Here is a 10332-nt window from a genome sequence, read left to right on the forward strand (position 1 = left end):
TTTTTACAGTGTTGTAGTAAGTGTGAATATACATATATATATATATATATATATATATATATATATATATATATATATATATATATATAAACATATATATATATATATGGAGTTAGAAGGATAGATATTCCTGTTGGAAGTAAGCTAGATTTGGGACAAATTGTTTTGTACTTGTAGACTTGAGTTTTGTAAGTTGTGATTTGAACTTGTACATTGATTTTTTCCGCAATTTACTAAATAAAATGTTCATGTTACGTACCAAAGTTACATGCTACAAAATTACATGCTATAAAAATAATTCTCTTGTTACAAAATGAAAGTTACATGTTACAAAACATGAGTTACGTGCTGCAAAACAAAAGCCACCGTTACAAAACTTTACATGTTAACTGTAATATTGTCCCAGTCTTAGTGCATAAATGTGCTTTTGCCCATGCTGCCTCCACGCTCTGGAACTCACTGCTCATTATAGTTAGGAGGCATCCTTTTTGCCTCTTTTTAAGTCTAAACCCACTTTTATGACTTGGCTTTCAGACAGTGACTCATTTCATGGTTTTATTGTTTTTATTGTTTTTACTGTTGTGTTTTATCTACTGTTCTTATTGCCTTTATCTGCTATCGATGCCTTTTATTTAAGGTTAGATCCTTAATGCTTTTGTCTTTTTCTGTTTTATTTTGATCCTGCCTGTTCAGCACTTTGGTCAGCTCTCACGCTGCATTTTATATTGTGCTGTAGAAATATGATATGGTATTTGTTTTTCTGATCACTATCAAACATCCGTGAATTGTTTCTGCTCTCATTTGCATGAATACAAATATTCCCTGTTCAGGAAATTTTCCTATCCAACAGACCTAGAAGGAATAGATAAGAGGCTGTCTCTAAAACCATCATGACTTGTATAATAAGTCTAAACCTTCATGTAGATGTTGACTCATTCACCATGTTGCTCCTTCAGTGGCTGTTGCTGTTTCTGGACTGCGGGACTCAAGCTTCTCATTTTAGTGGCACCACGATGACCTACTACCCAAAGGAAACTCAGGCAAATGGATCTGTCTCAGTAACTGAAGCTTTTTTTAATGAAATCTTTCATTTTATTTCAATAATTCTATTACATTTATCCTTGTTTTGTAATGAATTTACAGGTGATCCTTCGCTACAAGTCGAACTATGTCTTCTACCTAGTGGCTGGTCCATGGACTTGCACTGGAAACTGTGGAACAGAGACTCAGATTACTTCATCAGCCAAAGTTGATGAAAGCAGCGGTGAATGGTGTCAAAGTGAAAGCATCACAACTCGGCAGCTTCTCAACAACTTCACTTTTCAACTTGTGTGAGTCCAACTAATGAAATTTTGTAGAGTCATGACTCGTGACCAAAACTGCAGATTTCACAAGTTTAACTAAACTTACTGATTGTTAACAAGGAACATGGCAGTAACTATTTACTGCCGAGTGGTGAGATGAAAGGAGGATTCCCTTCCTATTCCTTCCCTACCTTACTGGGAGACTTTTCAGTGGCCTAGTGGTGGTGTGCACACCAGGCATATCCATGGTCCTCCCTCTTATTTGCACTGTATTTAGAACCATTAGCTGAACTGGTGAGATAGGAGCCACATGTTAAGGGAATAACTCTGGGAAAAATGGAGCATAAATTAGCCTGTTATGCAGATGATACTTTACTTTATTTAGGACACTCTACAGACTTGCTGCCTAATCTTATACACTTATTGGAGCAATACGGTCACTTTCTGGATATTAGAGAAAAACATGCACAAAACACAGACACTCCTGTTCAATTATAACCCACCAGCGCTGATAATGGAAAAGTATCTAATTAAGTGGCAGGCTAAACTTTATTATTATACCAGTTATTCCTACTCAATTTAATGCATGCGATAAAATGATGTCAGTCAGTTTTAAGCTAATGCAATAGGCTTAAAAAAGAGAATTGAGCTGCACAAATAAAGACCTTGATGAGCTGGTGCAACATTTCACTTAACCCCCAATGGAAAAATGCTTCATTTTCCTATACAAGCAATCCTGGCTGGTGGAAATATTAAAACATATATATTTTATGCATAGATTGATGTTTTTCTGATGGGTAATGCCTGATTTATACTTTTCCATTTTCATCTGGAAGGAGACACGCAACCCCATTATGCGTCGGTGCAAGGGCTCTCCGATAGGTTCACCCAAATTTTTATATAATTGTCGAAAGTGACAGATATTACATGCTTGTGATTAGTCAGGATGCCGCTTCCTTTAAATTCATCAACAGAGCCGCCATTGCCCCAGTAAAAAGTAAAAAAGTTAATTGTGGTGACACAAATCAGATTGAAGAACGCCACATGGAAAATGTCCAATAGTATGAAAGTTTATTCACTGGAGTAGAAATATACCAGTAGGGGTTTTTATTTGTGGACAGAGATGATGGTGGAGGAAAATAGACAAGTCGCCCGAGTTATAAATTCTATAAAAACACTTTAGTGCATACATTATCAGGGACTGGATACATGAGTGTTATGGTGACACAATACCACAGAAAAGCACTACCATCTCTGTTGTCCTGATGGGGAATTGCTTTGCAGGAGTCCGAGAGTCTGAGAGCAAAACATCTCTGTCCATGTGTGAGCGTCTCTTGCTCACCACGCTGATAGAGAGGTATAAACCAGTCACAGCGCAACAAACCAGATCACCATAGAGAAACTCCGGCAGTGTTTCAGCACACATGGTTTGCCACAGACAATAATCTCAGACAATGGCACATGCTTCACAATCCACGAGTTTGAAGCATTTTTGAAAAACGGCATACTGCAAGTAACATCAGCTCTTTTCACCCAGCCTCAAATGGCCTGGCTGAAAGAGCTGTACAGATGTTCAGACAACGCTCCTTTAGTGGTCTGAGTGAGTTGTACTATTATACCTCTTTAGTTTCAGCAGATTTTTATAAAAAAAAAATTTGATGACGTCTTCTGGGAATCCCTGTTGAAGGAAATATTATGGATCAGCACCATGAAACAAACTGGTGGCTTTAGTTCAGTATTCTGCTGGAAAAAGTATGAAATTCCACCGTGCGTGTGTGTGTGTGTGTGTGTGTGTGTGTGTGTGTGTGTGTGTGTGTGTGTGTGTGTGTGTGTGTGTGTGTGCAGCACTTACACTTTCTACATCTCCAAGGTGTGCTTACACCAGGAGCTTGCTTAAAGCAGCACACATTTTCCTTTCTATAGATAGAAATATTTAACCCCTGTTGTGTGTGAGCTAGCTTCATGATACAAGGTTGTAATAAAAGTAAAAACATATTTGCCATTTTTTCTGTTTCTTTGATTATTTTGATTTTTATTGAACTGAAAGAAATCATGCTGTGTTTGATTTCTGCTTTTGTTGTTATATTTTATCTGGTTCAACTTCTAGTTATTATTTATTTTGCTCTTGGGAATTGAAATACAATATTTTCTGGATATGTTGTATCTTGTTCTGTTTGTTCTGTTTTATTTTTCCTTTTTATGTTTTTAATGAGGTGGAAAAATATTGTCCTTTATTTAGGGATAAGCTACATCTACGGCTAAGTAAGTCTATACTTCTACCAGCTCCCTTTTCAAACAAATGATGTACAATGTCACTATGACTGAATGTAAGTGAATATATTGGAAATACATTACTACTACTATTACAACAACCACTAATACTACTACCACTACTACTGTAACCGAGACCCCTGCAGATTCACTCATCTGAAACCTTGCTGTGTGCTACTGTAGGTTCGCTGGTGGAGACTGGATAAGCGACATAAAAAATAGCATTACATCCTGGAGAGCTGTGACTAGTGTTGACCTGAGGAAAAGATCTGACACGGGCAAACCCAACACATCCCCACAGACCACCATCCTTCCTGTTCTGAGGTAATGTTGGTGAATCACATGTTGGTGTTTGACTATGACCTGTGCTGCAGTTAAAGCTGTTACAGCGAATCTATAGAACAGGCTAGGTCTTGAACACAAACAACGGTAACTGAACACTCACTTCTCCTCTCGGGCATCTTCCCTCAGATGCTTCTGCTGGAACCGGAAACCCACATTGCCAGAGAAAACCAGATAGCGATAAACACCAGTTGTGTTGTCTAGGTCCAAACGTCTGTTGTTTTCCTTGACTTCAAATGGTGATTTTCTTCGGGACTCTTGTAGTTTGTCCCAAAGTTGAAGAGGTAGCAGCCGGCTGTTTCTCCTTCTCTGATATAATTGAGCTGAGAACCTCTCACACAAGTGGTGTTCTGGTGCTAAAAGTGCAAGTGTGTAATGAGTGGAGGACCCAGGGAAGGTGAAACAGACAACCAGATGGTCCAGTGGTTACTTTTGGTGTCAAAGGCATTATTAGCAGAGATTTTAGACAAATGCAAGAGAGCCACTATTAATATTATTATTACTTAATCTGCACAACATATTTATAGCTATATTATGTTTGAATGGGCTGCACAGTGGTGCAGTGGTTAGCGCTGTTGCCTTGCAGCAAGAAGGTTCAGGCTTGGGGTCCGGCTTGTGGTCTCTCTGCATGGAGTTTGCATGATGTCCCTGTGCATCCGTGGGTTCTCTCCGGGTATTCAAGCTTCCTCCCACTGTTCCAAAGCATGACTGTCCGGTTGATAGCTCTCTCTAAATTGTCTGTAGGTGTGAGTGCATGTATGCATAGTTGTTCATCCTGTGTGTCTCTATAGCTGTTTTTATAGGACCAGAGCGTTTTCAAAACGGGATTTGCTGCGGCACCCTGGGAGGATTTTGGCATTTATAGTAGCAAAGCTGAAGCTAGAATGAACTGCCATCAGACACCTCTCCATCCAAGACGGGATATAGGGAGGTCGCTGCCCATCCCCCCCCCCCCCCCACACCATGTGACGTACAGGATCAAGCATTCAATGTCAGACGGAAGACATGTCGCACTGATGAAATGTCTTTTTCAGGACCTTTAGCTTTGATGTGACCTGCTTTTTGCCCCACTTGACGCCCCACTCAGCCAGTGTTTTCACCACTCTGTCAAACAGCTGGCTGTCTCTCACAGTCCCCATAAAAAAGGCGACTAACCTGTTCGTCTGCTCGCACGGCCAAAAGCTCCATGGTCTCCACGTCCGTCCAGCCGGCTTTCCTTCCGGCCGGCGCGCAGTACACGTGACTAATGCGACCACCCTCTTTTGCGTGGGGGGGGGGGGGGGCTCCCACAGTCACTCCAAAGGGATTAGCGGGGCTGACACGTGTTTAGCCGTCAGAGGTGAGGGACTAATGCGGCAATATTACTACCAAGCGAGGCGGAACGAATGCAGCAATATTCCCGTCATGGCGCGTTTATAGACATACCGTTGCGGTAATATTACGCCGATATGCCGGCATGGTGTGTCCTACAAAAGCACCTTATGTTGCCCAGCAATGGACTGGCAACTTTTTCAGGGTGTATCCAGGGCAAGGCTAGACATAGCATGCCTATTGCTTTGTAGGGGGCAGGTTTGAAGCCAAATAGGAGGTTCCCCCCACTGCTATTTTGGCTGTGTCATGCCCAGACAATCCAAAAATAAGAAAAAAGGGTTGAGCAGAGGGTGGGGCTGTTACACTTCCAAGCACCACCAGAACAGGGGCTTCCTTTTCAATTTTCAAGAAACTCTTGAAGACCCTGCTCTTCAGAGAGCATCTTCTTAACTAGTACCCTCCCTGCACCCATCCCCCCCTCTCTACTGTCCACTCCTTTGTTCCCTCCTCTCCATGACTGATGTCAAGTTGTTGTTGTTATTGTTGTTGTTAGCCTCAAGGGCAACATGTCGATTATCACTGTAAGTCGCTTTGGACAAAAGCGTCTGCTAAATACATAAACATATATAAACATATCTAAACAGTTGGAACAGGGTTGGAACCAAATGAACAAATGAAGCCACTACTTAATGTAGAGAAGATGTTCCTACATTTAATTAGAACCCATAAAGTGTGAAATATCATGAAGTATGAAATATCACCTTAATGGATCTTTAAGTAAAATTAATCAGAAGATCGGATCTTTTTATTGCAGGGATTGAGCAACACTTCGTATTAACTTCAAGAAAAGAGAGTGAGTCAAGATTTAAAAGTTTAAAGATTTATTACTAAACAAATTAAAACTAGACTAACTTCAATACTAGGTGTATGGTGTAACTAAGGTGAGGTAAGACTGAGAATGGTGTATGTGTGAATATTTCAGAACCAGCAGATCCGGAGAAACGATTAGTTCTGTTGGGAGTGAAGATGATGTTTCGTGCTAAGCTTTTGGTTTGGAGATTTATAACACATTGAGACGCCATTCTGCCGGCCTACGTACCCTTTGCGGAAGTCCCCGTTAGATCAGGAATGTCGAGGTCCAGCTTGACCTTCTCTGGACCCGAAGCCGGTAGGAAAAGCAGCGGTTGCCAACCAGACCAGTCTTGAGATACTACCAGGTCATGACAGTTTATTGGCATCCAGCGAGAGCCAAAAAGGGTTGATGGTTCAGCTTTTATTCTGAAAGGAACCGTTGCAGCAGGTGGAACAGCAACAGATTTTATCCAGCTTGTCGTTGGTTATTTTGGCTGAAGAGGAAAGTTACGGATTGGCCACTCCGACACTTCTCTAGAACTTTGAACTGGCGTTAAAGATGACGTGGGCATAGTTTTATACTTCGGATGTTTTGGTTTATGGTCGAATGAAAAGATGACAGATTTACCAAGCACCACCAAAACCACGCCTCTGTCAGATCTGGCAGATTCTGATTGGATCAGTAAAACCAATGTGTCATGTGACTGCTACATTACGTGTAATCAGTCTCTAGCGGAAACATTTAATGTTATATTACTTATTATATTCCATAGGATTATAATATCCAGTAATTAATATTTTCATTTCACAGATTGTTTCACATTTGTTATTGACTAACACTTTGTTTGATTAGCTTCATTAAAATAGAGTTCTTTGATTTATTAAAAGAAAGAGTTCTTTGTCTTCATTCTTCTCTTGAGCTGGAAGGGAAGCAGTTTAGAAGCAAATGCATGATCTTGAGCAATATCTCATGCAGACTAGTTCTGTGTCAGAGGCATCTGAGGAGAGAGGGTAAATAACCTTCGGTGGAATAGCTCCTACATCACGTTACATTCACTAACCTAAGAAGCTAAGAATGAGCTCAGCCGACTAGCGCACCTACCTGGCTTTGAGGCTGTCATGCTGGTAGCTTGAGGAGCTTTGTTTTGGTGTCTAGCATTGTTACGTTATGTCACACACACACAAAGTCCACTATTCTCCTTTGTTCATGCGCCTCGCCAACTTGACAAATCAGAACGAGAAAAATCCCAGACAAGTCCCCACTTGTTAGGGTCTTCTTTTACAAGACACTGACTTGGCTTGGACTAGGAAATCCTGGTTCTGACCCAGAACATAAAAGATAAATTAAGTAGCAAAAGAGGAGCAAGTTAGAGGCAACCAAAAAGATTTTATTCTTTACAAACCAAAGATAACACATCGGCCAGGGACTGGATTTACTAACATAAATAACTAGACACAGTCCCAAAATAAAGGAACAGGGAGAAAGAAGAAGAACTGGGATCTAGTCAAATCTCTGAAAGACATTAACAGTAAAGTCAAAACCTCTACTTTAGCAAAACCCACTAAACAAGCTTGTTGGCGAGGAAACAGGTGTCAGTATAAAATCTAAAGGTAACTCGTGTGTGTGTGTGTGTGTGTGTGTGTGTGTGTGTGTGTGTGTGTGTGTGTGTGTGTGTACACTCTCAACCTTACTACAAACAAATGAACCATGTGCCAAAACTACCGAAAGTTTACCTAAATGGAGTTTGAACTCTAACACCAGTTCAAAGACTTGAGCAAAAAGGATCTAAAACTTCAAAAGGGCTCAACACATCCAAGAAGTACTTCACAAACCAGGCTTACAGCCTTCAAACAACCCTAGAGTCTACCTGACTACAAGTAGCTGCCTGAATGGAGGCTAGACTCCTCTTTTAAAGTCCCGAAGAGAAATCGGTTCCAATCAGTCCCACCTGGGAGAAGGTGGAGGGATACATCCAGTAATCGTCCTGCCGGATCCTCTTGTCATCGTCATGGTGATGGGGTAAACTGACGAAGGCGACCATCTTGCAGGGCAGGAGGAGTGATCCGGTTGCTCAGGAAGAAAACACAGTGGATGAACAGGAAAAACCCAGGGGAAGATAAGCTTTAATATGGATTTTTAAAATACAAGCAGAGACTCAGACAGCTGTGATTGGAGCCGGGTGTCCTGGCCACCTACGTGAGGTCATGCTCCGCCTCGGTCGGAGATCAGCGGGAGATTAGCTGCACGCTAACACAAGCTACCAAAGGTCTCTTGGGCGCTATTAGCGAGAGAAACACAATAAAGCGACTCCAAAAGTGAGCTCCACAGTAGAGCAGCACAACTAAAACCTGGTATGGCATTTTAGAGAAGGATTAGTAAAACCCAACACCACCACCTAGGGCACGGCACCCTAGGGATCGCTAAGCCCTTAACCCCGTAGGCCCATTCACTCAAGAAGTTCAAAGATGGTGTGGTTCCGATCTATAAGTTTTATTTACAAAATAAAAGAAAGTTTAAAATTATTCTCTTTATCCAAGAGAATTTCATAAAATTAACCACAGTTGGATCGTACCATGTGGAGAATAAACTAAAGAGGAGCAGTGGGTATCCCACCGCCACCAGGTCACCCGTGAAACACTGCACACTGAAGACCAAAACACAAAATCCCACCACCACAGCAAACCACACGCTACACCGGGGAGAGGTATGCTACACCAGGGCCCTGATTGGCTGGCTCCATAATCAAGGGGAAGTGGCAGCAGGTGGAGCATTTCACTCCACTCTGCCTCACTAGCATGGAAGCCAGGCGGACGCACGGCGCATCTCGGACCCCTTCAGAAGACGAGAGCTTGTGGCTGCCTGCGCATAGCAGCTGTTCACCGGCTGAGAGACAGGAGGGGCTGGGTGTCCGCCTCGCTGGGCTTTCTCCTTAAGGACGGAGCAGCAGATCTGTGGATCTCTGATCACAGCACTGCCGCTGTTAAAGGGAGAGGCACGTTACCAAAACTAATAAAACCTCTCCGCAACGGCAACCTCCCAGATCTTTGACCACTGTGGAGCAGCAAAGCCCCAAAGCCTCTGCTAGCTAGCAAGTGTACAGGTTTCAGTTCCCAGTCCGCCAGCCCAACCAACACGTTATATTTCACCCCATCTTTGACCAAGCAGTGTTATGTTAAACTCACAGCATTTCCCCCATTCAATCAGTGAAATAAATTACAAAAATAATTTTACTTACCGAAAAGATCAGAAATTGCATGAATGATCGGTTAGTGCAGTCAGTACCACAGCTTGCCCTTTTTGTCCAAATAATTCCATGATTCACATCCAAACACAAACCCACAGAGGACTCAACTAAGGTCCAGAGAGCGGACATGGCTGAATATTTTAACATGAGGCCCAGGCTGAGTCCTTTGCCCGGAGCTAGCTCTGGCGTGGCTCTGATGCTCATTAATATTCAGAATTTTAGGCATTTAATTTCTCTTAGAAGAGTTACAAACAAATGCACCCCCCTCAGAGTTGTCATGAGGGTAAACTAGATCTATTAAACTTAAAATGTTTTTTTTAACCAGACTGTAACATGTTTATTTCTTCTGTGAAATTGGCATTTTTAACATGGGAGTCAATGAGGATTTGCTCACTTTTGGTGCCAGCTCCTAGTGGATGAGGGTGGAACTGCAATTTTTTCCACATCCTTGTTGGCTTCATAAAATTCAGACCAAAATGGCTCCTTGGGTGTACCCCGCCTGATTAGCCTGCTGAAGATGAGGGTTATTTTGCAGTTGGGATCCATGGTCCAGAAGTAGATGGGCATGACAGGTCCCTGTGTTAGGAGAAGGTGTGAGGTGTAAAGAGAGCTAATTGCTAAAACACTGATGTTGAGCTAAAAGTATAGCGGTTTCTCTGATGGAACACGGAGATATGGGACCAAAAATATTCATTTTAGGCAAAAGCTTAAGTGATTCACTTGGACTATGTCCTAGTTTTGTTGTTTAAATTAACTTTTTGCTTTTTCAGAGTTCCACAAAACTGCCAGAGAACCATTAATCTGTTGGCCTTTGACCCAGATGGAGATAAGGTTAAATGCAGATATGGAAATGATTCCTTATCAGAGTGTAAGCCCTGCACACCACCATCTGTCCTCAGCCTGTCACCGGTACGTACATCTGTTCATACCATCACTCATTTGATTCATGAATGTTTTATAGAAAAACAAAATATGTGTTGAAGAGGTCCTAAAACCACAAATACCTG

The 10332-nt window shown here is 41.9% G+C and overlaps 1 protein-coding gene across 1 annotated transcript; it reads left to right on the forward strand.

The window, feature by feature from the left end:
• Positions 1-939: 939 nt before the first annotated feature.
• On the forward strand, positions 940-4051 carry LOC107373074 (uncharacterized). Its single transcript, XM_015941251.3, has 3 exons — positions 940-1058; positions 1144-1331; positions 3759-4051. The coding sequence occupies exons 1-3, from the start codon at positions 942-944 to the stop codon at positions 3901-3903; spliced, it is 450 nt and encodes a 149-aa protein (XP_015796737.2). The 5' UTR covers positions 940-941; the 3' UTR covers positions 3904-4051.
• The last annotated feature ends 6281 nt before the right edge of the window (positions 4052-10332 follow it).

The sequence above is a fragment of the Nothobranchius furzeri genome, chromosome 2, assembly GCF_043380555.1.
Source record: "Nothobranchius furzeri strain GRZ-AD chromosome 2, NfurGRZ-RIMD1, whole genome shotgun sequence".
Classification (NCBI taxonomy): Eukaryota; Metazoa; Chordata; class Actinopteri; order Cyprinodontiformes; family Nothobranchiidae; genus Nothobranchius; species Nothobranchius furzeri.

Coding starts and splice junctions, on each gene's coding strand:
- LOC107373074 (XM_015941251.3), top strand. CDS start 942: ATGTTGCTCCTTCAGTGGCTGTTGCTGTTTCTGGACTGCGGGACTCAA. Junction 1,059..1,143: donor AGGCAAATGGATCTGTCTCA/GTAACTGAAGCT, acceptor ATGAATTTACAG/GTGATCCTTCGCTACAAGTC. Junction 1,332..3,758: donor AACTTCACTTTTCAACTTGT/GTGAGTCCAACT, acceptor GTGCTACTGTAG/GTTCGCTGGTGGAGACTGGA.